This window comes from Vanessa tameamea, chromosome 20, assembly GCF_037043105.1.
Source record: "Vanessa tameamea isolate UH-Manoa-2023 chromosome 20, ilVanTame1 primary haplotype, whole genome shotgun sequence".
Taxonomy (NCBI): Eukaryota; Metazoa; Arthropoda; class Insecta; order Lepidoptera; family Nymphalidae; genus Vanessa; species Vanessa tameamea.
In genome coordinates this window covers 8246243-8261865 of record NC_087328.1, presented here as the reverse complement: position 1 = coordinate 8261865, position 15623 = coordinate 8246243, and the positions used below count along the sequence as shown (strand labels likewise).

Here is a 15623-nt window from a genome sequence, read left to right as displayed (position 1 = left end):
GTTCGAATAATGTTTTGTCTAAAACTTTTTTAATACACTAATCATATTTACAATATCGCTGCAGTTGTAGAACAAAATTGCCAAATAATTTATCTCTATTTTTGTTGAACATATACAAGACAGGTTAAAACTTTTTTTCTTAACTAATAATTCTGTCCTATTGAACAATCACACATATAATTTAGTCAAATGATATACAAAACATCATTGTTGTAACTTGCTGCTAAATGAAACCGTAGCAATTCAAGTTGAAGTTATTAAGTGTTGCCATGACAATTAATATATCGAAACAACATTGAAAGTTAAACAAGAAATAAATATTTGAACATTTAAGTTCAAAAATATTTATGCAAATTTCATTTCTAAAAAAATACTATATAAACTACCATTTCTTTATGTTCCCAAGGCCATTGTATTATTTTTATTTTTTTTAAAAAATTAAATCTATCAATAAAGCAGAAATAGCGCATATAATACACTACATTTTACCCTTATATATATATTGTGATATATATTATTATTTCAATTATACTCAAGTTCTGAATTCTCCGCAGGTGGTCTCGGGTTATTTACAACAGCTTCAGGATTCACCGTATGTATCGGAGCTGGATTCATAATTCTATTACTAGGCATTCTAGAAATATCTAGAACCGGCAATCTTAAAACGTAATCCTGGTCTAATCTATCCATCTGCAGTCTAGATCTCTCAGACCAGGGTATGACTCTGAAATCTGGATTAGACGTTGACGCTACTGCATTCAATCTAGGTATCCTCTGAGCTAACGTTCTTAATCTAGAACTTTCCGGACGATCGCTCCTCGTTTCCGGAACAAAGTTCTGAACTTCGGATCTTCTAGAAGCTTCTGGACGTTGATTCGGTGTGAACATGTGCTGGTATCTTGCTATTTCGCATGGAAGTAACGGTCTTGCGTCTCGACCAATTCTCTGCACGGTTATTTGCCGTTGCGTCTGATTGGTCGATTCAACTGGTGTCGTCGGATGGACGAGTATACTGCTTTGCGTGACTCTGGTCGGTGATGGAAAGTTTAGAGCTAGGAAGTCGGGAAGGGGTACGCAGAACACTCCAAGCTCGTCCTGAAAAACATATTTTAAATACAATAGGCACTCGAAATCCATCAAAATCTAATTTAGAACTGAACATATAGTGCATTAAATCCAGGAAGACGCGGGAAGCCCATACTAAGCGTTAGTCTTAAGTCAACTTCTTTGAATAAATATCATCGTTATTTGAAGTTCTCAACATGTAGGAGAGTATACTTCCAGTTGACTATGAATTTCGTCTGTCATTTAACTTAGTGTGTGTGTGCCTACATAAATACTCTGAGCGTAGCAATAGAACTCACACTCTAGCTTACATTACACACTTGCATATACTCAAATTAATTTTACCAACATTGTAAAAAAAATGACTCGATTGCAGACAAATGCTCCAAGTCCAATTTTAGATAGATTGGATCCAACATTACAGACACCCATTCTCAAGGGCGACTGAGCAAGCTACGCATAACGTAGTAAAGTAAACACTACCAACTTCTAGATTCCAGGTGGTCACTGAGTAATTTGTAAAAAACAACCAAAGAAAATGATTTTGGATGAATTTATAAACTAGCCCCTAAGCCAACACGGCTGTAGAGTAGTTGTATGATGCTCTTCTTCTTCTTTCATATGTCAAATTACTTATAACAGAATGAGACAAATCACTATTCAACTAACTATGATTTATCTAATAACTCACATTAGAATTAGGCGTTCTCTCCCCACTCTCAGGTATTGTTAGGAATGGTTTTCTATCTATTTCACTCGATCCACCATTCGCAGGTTTCTCTTTCTCTTCGTCCAGTGGAATGTCAGGTACAACTTGTAAATCTTCAGGTGGATTCGGTATAACTACGTAGCTCGCTATTATACTTGACAATTGGTCTAAAACCTAAAACAAATACACATAATATAAACATTAGTATCATATACAAGTTTTACTAGAACAATAATAAGTAAGATAAAGGGAACTGAAACTCGGATAAAATAACGGATGTTAAAATTCATGAATAAAACTATGGTGTTTTGTGCAAGCCTACCTGGGTAGATACCTCCCCCCCTCATCTTATATTCTACTGTCAAGCAGCAATACTTAGTATTATTGTATTCCGATTTGTAAAGAGAGTGAACCAAATTAATTACAGACACAAGAGCTATGTCCCTTGTCCATCTTAGGTTGGTAATGCATTGACGATATAAGGAATGCTTAATATTTCTAACAGTTCGATTATATAAGTGAGAGTAAGTAGGTACCACTTACCACAGATATCAACCAGTCTATCTACTTAAATGAAATATTTTTTTAATAAATTTGTATAAATTACCTGATCTGCTAATAGTCTGTGTTTAGGATCTTTGACAAGCAGCCTTTGAATTAAAAATACTGTGTTGTCAGACACTTGCACAGAGTTGCCGTCCCTTAAAAAAATACATTATAGATATTATTAAATATATATATTATTGATAGTATTCGCCCTTTATTCGAAATTCGAACACGATCTTAGTTGAAAATTTGAGTAAAAGTATACATTCGTTTTTGTATATATATTGATAATACTAAAGCTCCCCAACAGCAACCAAACAAATAAAAACTAAAATATAACGTAATATAATAATATAAGGATACCATCCTTTTAGTTTTTTTTTTATCTGTTAAGATAGGGCAGAAGAACACACTGATCTGTTTTGCCTTTGTCTATTAAAATAATCTATACTAATATTTTAAATGCGAAAGTAACTCGAATGAATGAATGAACACAAATGAATCAATTTTGATGAAGTTTAATACGAAACAAGCTTGAACCCTAAGAAAGGACATGCGCTATCTTTTAATCCTTTGAGAGGGTAATGCTGAAGATAAACGAGTTCTTGAAGAATTTTCGTCGCTAACTGAATTCCAATGTTTCAAATATGAAATATTTTATTTAAATAATTATTTATATGACTAATCATACCCATTCCTAACACAAGATTTCTACTTCAGTGGAGGGGATGGGTGGAAGCATAAATTATGCCATGCAAATATTAAGTACCTAATGCTTTATTATAGAGTATCTTACTTACGGTGGTATATTATAATTTGCAGCTTGTATGCGACTAAACAACTGCGCCAGACTCGTATCGCAGAATGGAAATTGGCCATATAACATAGTGTAGAGGACCACGCCGAGAGCCCACATGTCAGATGGTTTACCGAGGTAAGGTTTACACATCAAAACATCTGGTGATATGTAAGCTGGGGAACCTTCAATGAAAAGATTAAAATATATATTATCTATGTCAGAGAAACGAGCTCCACTAACAAACGCAATAGTGACGTCATAGCGAAGTCAAACTTGAACGCGACTCTTAGAGCGGGCAGGCATTAATCGGAGCCTGCCCCAAGCAATTGTGCCTGTTCGATTATAAGTTGTTTGTTGTTGTTTCAGATTACTTTATTAAAAGTTAACTTTTTATAACTAATATTGTTTACGCAACAGCAATACTGTGGCTCAAGGACCATTATGTCGGATTTAATTAAAATAAGCACCCATTGTGTCCCATGTTATATTTTATTAGACCTTACGAATACATATATACTTTACTCATACTATAAATACATAGCATAACCTGGGAGACATAGTATAGTATAGTAGTCATGCCCCAATTTTCATGGATCAATTAAAATTCAGATGGATCTTGTCCACCCAATGTTATAATGTATTTACACAATAAAAAAAACTATATATATCACTCTATGCTCAGTGAATGTTAAAATTAATAACTTATAAATATTTTAATTAAAAATCATAGTATAAAATATGTTTTTTATTAGTATGTAGTCTTACCTCTTTGGTCTTTCAAAAGATCCCTGTCACTTCCTAAATGTGTTCCAAGACAGAAATTTGTTATAACTACTCGCCCTGTTCGCTGATTCAACACTATATTGCCAAGTTTTAAGTCTCTGTGCACAATGTTTCTCTGAAAAATTAAATAATTTCATTAATATCTTTATATTTAAACTAACTATTGACCTCATAATGGGCTGTGTATTATTGAAATAGAAATTTATATGAAACAAATATTACAATCAACATTTTGTGTCAGAATCAAATTAAACTAACTTCAATAAATGATAAATTAAATTTATCAATTCTTTTAAACATAAAAACTGTGACTTATCTATAAAAGATAGATAGGTGCTAGATATCTTTCACACATTTTGGAAATCTATAAATCAGACTACTAAAAATGGCAAGAGAATTAAATTAATTAATATAACATTTCCACATCTACATCTTACTTAATTTTACTTCATTGATTTATAATTACACACCCAGCTTCATGCATTTACGCGTTAAAAGGAACACAATTTGGAGAAACATACATATTATTCCAGATGATATTCTACTAAATGTAATGTATTCCTAACCTAACAACCTAAACGGTGGTATACTCTATAAGGAGAGAGAAGACCTTTGACCAATGGTGGGCCATGTACAGGTTGTTATTTTTGTGTAAAATAATTATTAATATGAATAAAACAATTTACCTTATGCAAATTAGCTACAACCCTGACTATATCATAGAATATTAATATGGCTTCTTTCTCTGGTACTTTTTTCACTTTTGTAACATACTGTTGAAGATTGATAAGTTCACTGCCTTTCTCGCTAAACTGATGTGCATTAACACTGTCTAATACTAAAAAAAGTCTTTGTCGAACTCGACCCGTGTAAACAAATCCCGGACCATTTGGATTTGGTACTTCATCTAAGGCATGATCCTGAAAATTTAAGTTCACTATGAATAACATTGTAAATATTTAATTGAATAAAATAAAATATCTATCAGAGATACAACTGCATTACAAGTTTTGATAAAGAGTCTGTTTAAATTCATAATTTTTATGAAAATATAATTTTGATACAATTATATGAATACAAATACTCTTGTCTAAACACAAATACCATTTTAATTTATTATAATAAATTAAATAATAATGAGTATACCTTAAATAGCCCATGGTGATGAATAACACCATCCTGATCCTTAAGAAGTGATAATAATGAATACTCCGTGTGTAAAAGCATCTTCCCTTGTCTATCATCTTGCGTTTCAACTTGTCCTTCATTACGAAGAGTCAAGATTTTTATTTGGTAATAATCATCAGTCTTTTCTTTACGTGCTAAACACTGAACTATACTTTTAACAGGACTAGGCCCCAGTTTAGGGCCTAACAAATAAGGACCAGCCTTTCGAACATGATAGTCGGGAACAGGTGTCCCTAATGCTGGTACGTCACTTTTGTTATAAGACAATTTAGTCTTTCTAGGCGAATTAGGACCTAATTTTTTTGAATTTTTAAGCACAGAGCTAGACGTTGAACTTGCATAGGCTGATATTCTCGCAATCTTGGGACTTGGTTGCAGTAACAAAGGTCGAGTCCGTTTTCCATGATTTACACTGCACCCTGGTTTCTCTTGATCCATAACTTATAACAAATTAAAATAGCTTAACAAAACTTTGCACTGCAAAACTGTTGAGTCACAAATTTAATGTTAGTTTAAAAGACGTTTGTTACAGCATTGTTTTTTGTATTATACCAACGGTAAAAAGAGAAAATCTAATTCTTTTATTTACTTGGACAGATGTCCACCAAAGAGAATGGAATCACTACGTTTATGTCCACTTTATCTTTATTCTATATTATTTAAATGCAGATGTTTTTATTAATTAATAAATAGCCATAGATTAATCTATGTTTATATCAAGTTTTAAAAAGACGATATAATATTTATCGTTGTTACAAATACATTTAAAAAGCTAACTTTTCAAATTTATTAATTTTTATTTCATATTCTAGTTTAATATTTATAAATATCGTCGCTTGTATAATAATCATACCTACTAATATTTAATACTAGTTGTATTATATACTAATCTTGTTATATTTTAAAATATATTCAAATATAAAACTCAGACCGATAACTTAAAATCAAGCATTCATCAAGTTTGTATTCTACATTTTTTTTTTAGTTTAAAGACGTTTTAATGTTGATATTACTAAAAATGTTAAATAAAGTTCGCAGTCTACAATAAATAAGGTGATAATATACAATTTGTACATTATTTCCACGTACAAAATACTAAAACCTCTAAGAGTAAAAAATGAAGTTAGAAATGTAGATACTAAAATATATTTGACAGTATGTATGACTTACGAGATAATATTTTTTCTTGTGCAATGTGCAACACCAATCTGAACAGTATTGACAGATATTTTTAACCATGTTTTGTGGAGACTTAAGTACTTTCTGACGGTTTTTGTGACATAATAATCCATCTTATTGCGAAATATTTCAATAAAATATTAGTTGTAAATAATAAATACCATAATAACAGTATGTGGAAGGGTCTTAGGCTTACGCAAACACAACTATCGAAACTACATTTCAATGGACATAAATTTCAACCCATTGGTGTTCCGGCTCTTGATTCTGTATTGAATCAATGGTACGAATTTTGCAAGAAGCCTCCGAAAGGATTCGAAAAATATTTTCAGCCCGAAGGTGGCCAAAAACAAGCTAAAAAACCTGAAACAGATGCATCACCTGCACCGTCGAAAAGTACGCCGCCTAGCCCTAAATCGAGCTCATCTCAAGATAAATGGAACATGAATATGTTTTCTGGCTCTTCAGGAGGGGGAAGAGGTTCAGGTCGCAGTGGTTATGAAGGCCCAGATAGAGAAAAATGGATGATGTTTGGGGCTATGGGAATTGTAACTTTACTAGCTTCTATAGCTTACTTTGAACTTCGATACAGAGAAATTAGCTGGCGTGACTTTGTTAACTTATATCTTAACAAAGGACTTGTCGAAAAATTAGAAGTTATAAATAAGAAATGGGTTCGGGTAAGATTACAAGGTTCTGCTCTCGAAGGAAAGATTATCTGGTTTGCAATTGGAAGTGTTGATTCATTTGAAAGAAATTTAGAAAATGCACAAATTGAAATGAGTATTGAACCACCTAACTTTGTTCCTGTCATCTACAAGACTGAGGTTGAAGCAGCAAGCTTAACTGGAATGTTGCCAACCTTACTAATTATTGGTTTTTTAATATATATGATGAGAAGATCAGCCGATATGATGGGCCGGGGTGGACGTAAGGGAGGAGGTCTCTTTGGTGGAGTGATGGAGTCTACTGCAAAACTTATCAATCCAACTGACATTGGTGTAAAATTCCAAGATGTAGCTGGGTGTGAAGAAGCTAAAATAGAAATTATGGAATTTGTTAATTTCCTGAAAAATCCACAGCAATATATTGACTTGGGTGCAAAAATTCCTAAAGGAGCTTTACTTACTGGCCCTCCTGGTACTGGAAAAACTTTACTGGCTAAAGCTACAGCAGGAGAAGCAAATGTTCCTTTCCTCACAGTATCAGGTTCTGAGTTTTTGGAAATGTTTGTGGGAGTAGGTCCATCAAGAGTAAGGGACATGTTCTCTATGGCCCGTAAACATGCACCTTGCATTCTCTTTATTGATGAAATAGATGCTGTGGGCAGAAAGAGGGGTGGCCGAAGCTTTGGTGGTCATTCTGAACAGGAAAATACACTAAACCAACTGCTTGTTGAGATGGACGGCTTTAACACAACAACAAATGTTGTAGTTTTAGCTGCTACAAACAGAGTTGATATTTTGGATAAAGCCTTGCTAAGACCGGGTAGATTTGATAGACAGATCTTTGTACCAGCTCCAGATATTAAAGGAAGAGCATCAATTTTCAAAGTACATCTGTCACCTTTAAAGACCACAATTAATAAAGATAACTTGGCTCGTAAAATGGCTGCCTTAACTCCAGGTTTGTATTTATGCCACTATAGGTATTGATAGATTCCACACCACTGACATTGTATTATATTGCAAGAAATCCATTTAGTATATTTTCAACTTCAAAAAAACCACCAAGCTGAAGCTTATATTTATCAAAATCAGATTTAAAAATAAATTATAAAATTTTTCTTTAAATTTTAAAATTGAAGGCTCTGGTGTAAGTTATATTAGTATAATAAAACTCCAATAAGCTCTTACAGGAATATGTCATTGAATATAATTGTTTGTGTGGGATAATATTGCAAAAATTACATATAAACTGGTTTACCTAGAAGAATTTAATTAGAATTCCAATAAGATTCCAACAAGTATAACCCATTATGAAGTTAATGAATATTAAGAAATATATATTTCAAAATTTCAATTAAAAATAAAAATCAATATGTATTTTACTATTTTAACAATAAGTTATAAGAAAACAAATATAAGTAATATAAATATAAGTAATATTAATATCTGTAACAATTTCTATTTATAGGTTTCACCGGTGCCGACATAGCCAATGTATGCAATGAAGCAGCTCTTATAGCTGCAAGAGAGTTAGCTAACGACATTACGATGAAGAACTTCGAACAAGCTATAGAAAGAGTGGTGGCAGGTATGGAGAAGAAATCCAACGTACTGCAACCGGATGAAAGAAAGATTGTTGCTTATCATGAGGCAGGACATGCAGTTGCAGGTTGGTACCTACAACATGCAGATCCCTTACTAAAAGTGTCAATTATCCCAAGAGGTAAGGGACTTGGATATGCACAATATCTACCAAAAGAACAGTATCTTTATAGCAAGGAACAACTTTTTGATAGAATGTGCATGACTCTTGGTGGGCGAGTCAGTGAAGAGATTTTCTTTGGTAGAATTACAACAGGAGCCCAAGACGACCTTAAAAAAATAACTCAAAGTGCATACGCCCAAATAGTTCATTATGGTATGAATGCTAAAGTAGGTAATGTTTCTTTCGAAATGCCACAACCAGGAGAAATGGTCATTGATAAACCATATTCAGAAAAAACCGCAGAGTTGATTGATTCAGAAGTCAGAGATTTGATAAATACTGCACATAAACATACAACTGATCTGTTAACAAAACATAAAACAAACATAGAAAAGGTTGCTGAGAGGCTATTGAAACAAGAAATCTTAAGCAGGGATGATATGATTGAACTCTTAGGTCCCAGACCATTCCCAGAAAAGAGTACTTATGAAGAATTCGTTGAAGGTACTGGTTCACTAGATGAAGATACAACCTTACCTGAAGGGTTAAAAGATTGGAATAAAGAGAAACAACCCTCCACACCACCCCCAGACAGCATACCATCAGGAGCAAGCCCTAGTAAAAATTAAGCTATTTTATGTAGTACATAGATTGTTGAGTTTTTAGTCAGTTTATGTGAAATAAATATATTACCTTAAGATTTAAGGCTTTTTGTTTAAATAAAGGATGAACAAACTTATATTTGGCTTAATACAGTAAAAAAATATTCTTAATAGATGAAAATGACAATTGTTAAGTAAAAAAAAAAATACGAAAATAAACATTAATATTTAATCAGTACATACTTATTGCATTTCTCCGATAACAGCTTTTTGTATGCAATGCACTTGTTTTATAAAATAAATAAAATCTGCTAAATGGTAGTTTTTGTTTCGCATGAAGGATTTAAATAATTTACTACATTTTCGAGTACCAATATATTTAATTGGCCACTGGCTGAAATCAAAAAATTTACATTTACCTCCCGTCTCCATGTAAATTATCGTGTTAGGACGAGCACCTTCGCGCTATTTTATATTCGACTGCGCGCGATTTTGATGATCCGCTTAGAGCAAGAGGGTAATGCGAGATTGTGCTAGCCCTGTACATAGATAAGAAGGAGCAAATTCAACAAAAAAAAACAGGGTTATATTAAAATTATAATATGAAAATATTCAAATATTGGCTGAACTTACATCCAGCCTTCTTTCTGTTTATTTAAATATTCACTACATTACTTTATACATCACCAATTTCTTAAGTAAATTCAGTTTTTTGTACAATATAAAAAGAATCTTATATTACCTCTATGTTTACATGCGAGATGTGTACAACACGCCCGCATTCTCATTAAACTTGATCTAACCGAGCGAACGAGAAATAAGAAATTTAACAAAATAATTAAAATTATGGTAATTAATACATGTACCTATACTATTTTATGTTCAACATTTTATGTCAATATTCAATTATTATCTATACTTAATTCTAGCCTATGATATAACATTATAAATGATGAAACGTATCTGCATGATATCATTCAACAATAATCCATTAACAATATTCGCAATCCATTTATTCACGTCTATCGAACGGAAAAATTAAAACTAATCTCAGTAACAACAAAAAGTCCGACAGTCAATGACAGTCTCTGATTTTTTCTCCTTTTGGTTTCCGACCACGCTTCTTGCCGGAGGCAACGCCGGCCAATACCAAAGCGGCACGCTTAGCACGACATGACTTACAGAACCAATCTTCCGTTGCACCTGGCTCTTCCGTAATGCCTACACAAATCCAGTGGTACCAACCGTCACACCCATCACAACCAATCATGGGCGAGCCATTGTCTGGTCTACCACAAGCAGGACAAACCCAAATTTTATTACCTTGTTCATCCAGATAATAAGGTGTTGGTAATGGTCCACTCGGTTTATCTACAGGCGTAGGCATTGGCGTAGGAGTAGGCGCTGGCGCTGGCGCTGACGCAGGCGCAGCCACAGGCGCCTGACCCGGAACCATTATCACTGGCTCCTCTGAAATGGACGCGGATTCATCTTCATAACTATCGCCCAGCCCTTTCTTTACTAAAGGCTTGAAAAGTATTCTCTTGTACTTTGAATGACTTGAAGGTGGTCGATTTTTTCTTGGTGGCGAAGCCAGAGGAGGTGAAGATGATTGAGCTTCCGACTCAGCTATGTGATTATGCTTAGAATGTTTTTGTTTTGGCGGTCTTGTTACCAGTGCGGAAATTTGAGCTAACTCTGGGGACCGACTATGTTCGCGGGATACAGCTTCATCCTTTATGGGAGATGAACTTTCTTCTTTTTTTACAACGGGTTTTATGTTTAACTTAAATATATCTGGCGAACTAGGAGGCATAGGCGAATTCGAGTTGGAAGAACCAATTTTAAGAGTTAATTTAGGTACTAAACCATCTACTGCTTTTTCTTTCTTTTTATCTTTTTTTTCTTTTTTTATCTTTTCTTTTATTTCTTGTCGGTCCTCCTTTTCTTTTTTCTTTTCAGACTTATCCTTATTTTTATCCTTTTTATCTTTTTTCTTTTTAATTTTTACACCATCTTTGTCACGTTTTTCTTTTTTATGTGATTTATCCTTTTTCTTCTCTAAATTATCGATTTCTCGTGATTGAGGAATTACAGGCGGTATAACTTTGACAGGTTGCGGATTAGGAATAGGGTCAGGTTCAGGATTTGGGGCGGGTTCCTCTGGGTCCGGCGACGGCAATCGTGCTGGTTGAGGAGGTTCTCTTGGCGGTTCGTGTCGAACTTGTTCAACTTTGGGAGGATTAAGCTCAATTGTTATATCAGGTTGTACGGGAGGCATTTTATATATACTTGATTTATGATCTTTGCTAGATTTTGATTTTGGTTTCTGTAAAATATTTGGAATGGTTGGTGATTTGTGCTTATCATGGCGATCTTTATCACGACCCATCATAGGAGACTTCCGCATTAGTCTTTCCTCTTCATTATCAACAGGTATTACCTCCAAGCTAGGGCGTCGAAGCATAGGTGGTATTTTCACTGATGACGACCGAGATGTATGAGGGAAATTACACATTGGCATTAGATGATTTGAAATACCGGGACCAAGACCACCCGGCAAGAAACTAGGACCTGGAATAAGTCCTGGACCTCCTGCTCCTAAAGCAAATGGATTACTTAGTAAATTAGGATTTTGTAAACCTCTTAAAGCCGGATTATTTGCTAAGCCTGCAAGAAAGTCACTTCCGGGAATCAAGCCTGGACCTGGCATTAAACGCCCCTGTGGCATTGCTGGAAAGAATGGGAATCCAGGTGGCATCTGTGGAAGCTTTGATTCATTCTTTGGCCTACTCGATTTTGGTGATTTTTCATTTGTCAGTTTCATTTTCTTTTTCTCAGCCATTTGTACCATTTCAAATGCTAATTGCTGTTGCTGTTTCTTCAATTTTGCTTCTAATTTTGCTGCTTTCTCTTTTTTGTCTTTATGTTTCTTTTCTTTTTTCATTTTTGGACTGACACTAGCTACTTCTTTGGAATATGGTAATTGCAGCGACTTATTGATTGATAAGCCAACTGGTCTAGATTCAGTAGGCAGAGCTCTAGACGGTGGAATAGGGTGTGTGTCCAATGAGTCATCATCAATATTGATGATTTCATGTGATCTTATATCTATTTCTTTTGACAAATCTACAGGACTATTGTTATTGTTCATAATGAATTCTTCACTCTTTACTCTAATATTTTCACTTTCAGGTGCAGAATTTTGCAATCTTGAGATCATAGCATCAGATTGTGTTTGTGGTTTGTCAGGGGAAACCTCTAAAGCACTCTTATCTTCTTTAGATTTGTTCGATATTCTTTTAAATATATTTATTTTTGATCTATCTGGCTGTGAAGCCAACTTTTCTTCTTCTTCAATAACTTCTTTCTTTATTTCTACTTCTGGAATTAGTGAATTTGTGGAAGTTGATTGTTTATTTACAGGTAAAGAATTAGATACAAGAGGAGATTTAGAAATAGGTATTTTTCTTGGTACAGGTATTGCATCCTCACCAAGTATAGTTGAAGATCGAGGTGCAGGAGAAGGTGAATCGACTGGTTCTTGTTTAATAACAGGCCTTAAAGGTTCAGAAATTACAGGTGTTGGTATTGATGGTGGTGGCACCATCGGTGGCTTTGCTGGTGGTGGCAAAGGTCTTGGCGCTGGCATTGTAACATGATTATGATGTGTTGGATGTACATCTTTAGTTTTAATTGGATATCCTGGCGGAAACCTCTCCAATTTATTACTATCCCTAGATTTACTACTTTCACCTTTATGACTTTTATCTTTTCGTTTACTTTTCATTATCTTACCATTCAATAATTTATTTTTCTTAGATTTTTTATCACCTTTTTCTAATATAGGTACTTTCGATGCATTGGAGTGGTGAGAGTTTGCTTTGTGTTTTTCATGATGTTTCTCAGAAACAATTGTAGGGGGTCTAGCTTCAGGAAGTTTACCTTCCCTTGCCGGGGAAAGAAAACCAGACATTGTCATCATGACACTACTAATTTCCCTAGTTCTTTCTTCTTCTTCCAATCGTAATCTCGGTCTTTTACTATTTGGTAATGAAACTGGATCGATTGGTCTTTTAAATATGTCTTTAGGCTTCTCTGGACTATCTGTGACTGATATTTCAGGACTTGTACATGTTGCATTACTGTCAATGTTGTCGATACCATTTTGACGGATTTCAACAGTACCTGCAACCACTGGTGTATCCCGTTCTTTCTCGGGGTACATTGGAGGTAAGTGTTCATGAACATGCATGGGTCTTGTAACAACCTCATGACTGCCAGGCTTCAAGAAATTTAAATTTGACTCTTTCGGTTTGGGAAACCTTTCTGTTTTGGTAGGTGGCAGTACAGGTGGTACACTGCGAGTATACTCTGCTAAGTCCGGTAATTGGATATGAAGATCACGAAACACTAACCCTAAGTCATGTAAATTTGGTTCAGTCCTATTGAATTGTTCGGCGTATCTGTTAGCTTGTGTTCCCAATGTGCAAATGTATTTTTCCAAAACATGAACTAGAATATCGAGTGGAGTTGAGTTTATACCATTCCATCCTATAGTTTGACATATTTGCGCAACATTCCTTCGTAGTATCTCACGGGCGTACGCCTCTGACATTATGACACCAACAAAGTTATCTGGAACAAATGAATATATAAATGAATACGATAAAACAACGTTCAAATAAAGTATGTGCAATTTGCTGACCACAATAAACAGATCCACTTTACATCCCGATATCTGTACATACGACAGGATAGCTAAAACAGCAAATCTCATGATTTTCATACCTGCAAGTGTCTAGTAGTACAGAGACGATATCGCAAACAGGTGGAAACTTCAAGTTTAGAACACACATGTATGCTTTGCTACAATATTCAAAAGTCACGGATAATTTATTATAACAGATTTAAGGATTACAATGCAAAATAGCGAAGTGTTTACGTAAAAACTTCTCAGCATTCTACAAACACAGTGCCCCGTGCGCCATGATTGCATTTTGGGTTGTCAATGTTAGGTGTTGCAAGGCAATAATAAATAAAATGGCGGTCTAATAACGATGCGTTCATGAATAAAAACATTATGTACTTTTTATGAAAAATTAAATTATATTTATAATAATACAATATGTCGCCCTAAAAATGACAATCAAATCTTCTAATAGTTTCATTATTTTAATAATTAAATATCTATCAGTTTTTAAAGAGAGTAATTTATCTTGAAACATAACTAAATGTATAAATACACATGTGTATCATAGGATAAAGACATAATGTACTATCGGTTACAATAGACAACATATTATTTCAAATAAATGTGTTCTGTTGAAATAAAATAGATTCGCTCATTGTTTTTTTAAATTTATAATTATGAGTAGATAAAAATGTTACGGTGATAACTTTCTTGAACTGTGCATGCAATAATGAAATGAATTAAATTTCATTAGAGCAATGCATTAGTATTACGTTATCTCTTTTACCTTAAAGTACTATTAAATATACTGTAAGCGTTCAGCATCTGTTATTATAATAGAATAAGGTGTTTACCTTATTATATAGTCATTGTATACATTTTTATATACTTCAACCATGAAAAAAATCAATCCAACTTAAAAGATTTGAAGTCACAAAGTAATAAAAAAAGTTGCTTAATATCGCAAGTTTAGAATATAGTTTCAAATTAATTTATTTGCACAAATTAATTTTATATTATGTACTCATTCAAAATTTTTTAACTTCCCAAATACCCTGCATTTCTTACTGTACGAATCTAAATCACTAAACAAAATTTGATTAAAATTGGTACTTAACCCAAGAAAGGACTTTTTGAAGGGGATTCTGGGAGTCTGTCTGGCTTCCTTTTTTCTTACGCATTTGGTAGATGTGAGCTGAGATGGCCCAGTGGTTAGAACGCGTGCATCTTAACCGATGATTTCGGGTTCAAACCCAGGCAAGCACCACTGAATTTTCATGTACTTAATTTGTAAAAAAAAACATCCTGAGGAAATCTGCATGTGTCTAATTTCAACGAAATTCTGCCACATATGTATTTCACCAACCCGTATTGGAGCAGCGTGGTGGAATATGCTCCAAACCTTCTCCTGAGAGGGAGAGAAGGCCTTAGCCCAGCAGTAGGAAATTTACAGGCTGCTAATGTAATGTAAAAAAATGGTTGCGGTAGGCAGGCCATAACGATACTAACAATGTATGTACATACACAAAATTCTTAAGTAAATATTCAAGAATTTTAACTAAGAATAAATTATATATTTTAATCAATAAAAGGTGTTATTAATAAATAATCTTTTCTTATTATATAATGTATGATAATATATAATGTATATTCATATGAATATACATAAAATTTAAGTAATAAGCT

The 15623-nt window shown here is 33.8% G+C and overlaps 4 protein-coding genes across 4 annotated transcripts in view; 1 reads left to right on the top strand and 3 right to left on the bottom strand.

The window, feature by feature from the left end:
• Cv-c (crossveinless c) overlaps positions 1 to 15623 on the bottom strand; it is a 517053-nt gene that overhangs the window by 47385 nt on the left and 454045 nt on the right. The gene's annotated exons all lie outside the window — the stretch shown is intronic.
• LOC113401605 (serine/threonine-protein kinase 40-like) lies at positions 343 to 5736 on the bottom strand. The gene is made up of 7 exons (XM_026641579.2): positions 5049 to 5736; positions 4589 to 4822; positions 3885 to 4017; positions 3121 to 3301; positions 2382 to 2475; positions 1757 to 1948; positions 343 to 1095 (listed from the first exon to the last, which is right to left on the bottom strand). Exons 1-7 carry the CDS (start codon positions 5526 to 5528, stop codon positions 523 to 525), a joined length of 1887 nt encoding a protein of 628 aa, XP_026497364.1. The 5' UTR covers positions 5529 to 5736; the 3' UTR covers positions 343 to 522.
• LOC113401604 (AFG3-like protein 2) lies at positions 6274 to 9342 on the top strand. The gene is made up of 2 exons (XM_026641578.2): positions 6274 to 7895; positions 8406 to 9342. The coding sequence occupies exons 1-2, from the start codon at positions 6443 to 6445 to the stop codon at positions 9269 to 9271; spliced, it is 2319 nt and encodes a 772-aa protein (XP_026497363.1). The 5' UTR covers positions 6274 to 6442; the 3' UTR covers positions 9272 to 9342.
• On the bottom strand, positions 9460 to 14266 carry LOC113401603 (transcription initiation factor TFIID subunit 3). The gene is made up of 2 exons (XM_026641577.2): positions 14036 to 14266; positions 9460 to 13882 (listed from the first exon to the last, which is right to left on the bottom strand). The coding sequence occupies exon 2, from the start codon at positions 13860 to 13862 to the stop codon at positions 10320 to 10322; it is 3543 nt and encodes a 1180-aa protein (XP_026497362.2). The 5' UTR covers positions 13863 to 13882; positions 14036 to 14266; the 3' UTR covers positions 9460 to 10319.

Excerpts from the sequence above, each read along its gene's own strand:
- LOC113401605 (XM_026641579.2), bottom strand. The coding sequence starts at position 5,528 with ATGGATCAAGAGAAACCAGGGTGCAGTGTAAATCATGGAAAACGGACT. Across the intron at positions 2,476-3,120 it reads GCAAATTATAATATACCACC|GGACGGCAACTCTGTGCAAG; the intron begins GTAAGTAAGATA and ends TATTTTTTTAAG. Across the intron at positions 1,949-2,381 it reads ACAGACTATTAGCAGATCAG|GTTTTAGACCAATTGTCAAG; the intron begins GTAATTTATACA and ends TATTTGTTTTAG.
- LOC113401604 (XM_026641578.2), top strand. The coding sequence starts at position 6,443 with ATGTGGAAGGGTCTTAGGCTTACGCAAACACAACTATCGAAACTACAT. Across the intron at positions 7,896-8,405 it reads AATGGCTGCCTTAACTCCAG|GTTTCACCGGTGCCGACATA; the intron begins GTTTGTATTTAT and ends TTCTATTTATAG.
- LOC113401603 (XM_026641577.2), bottom strand. The coding sequence starts at position 13,862 with ATGTCAGAGGCGTACGCCCGTGAGATACTACGAAGGAATGTTGCGCAA.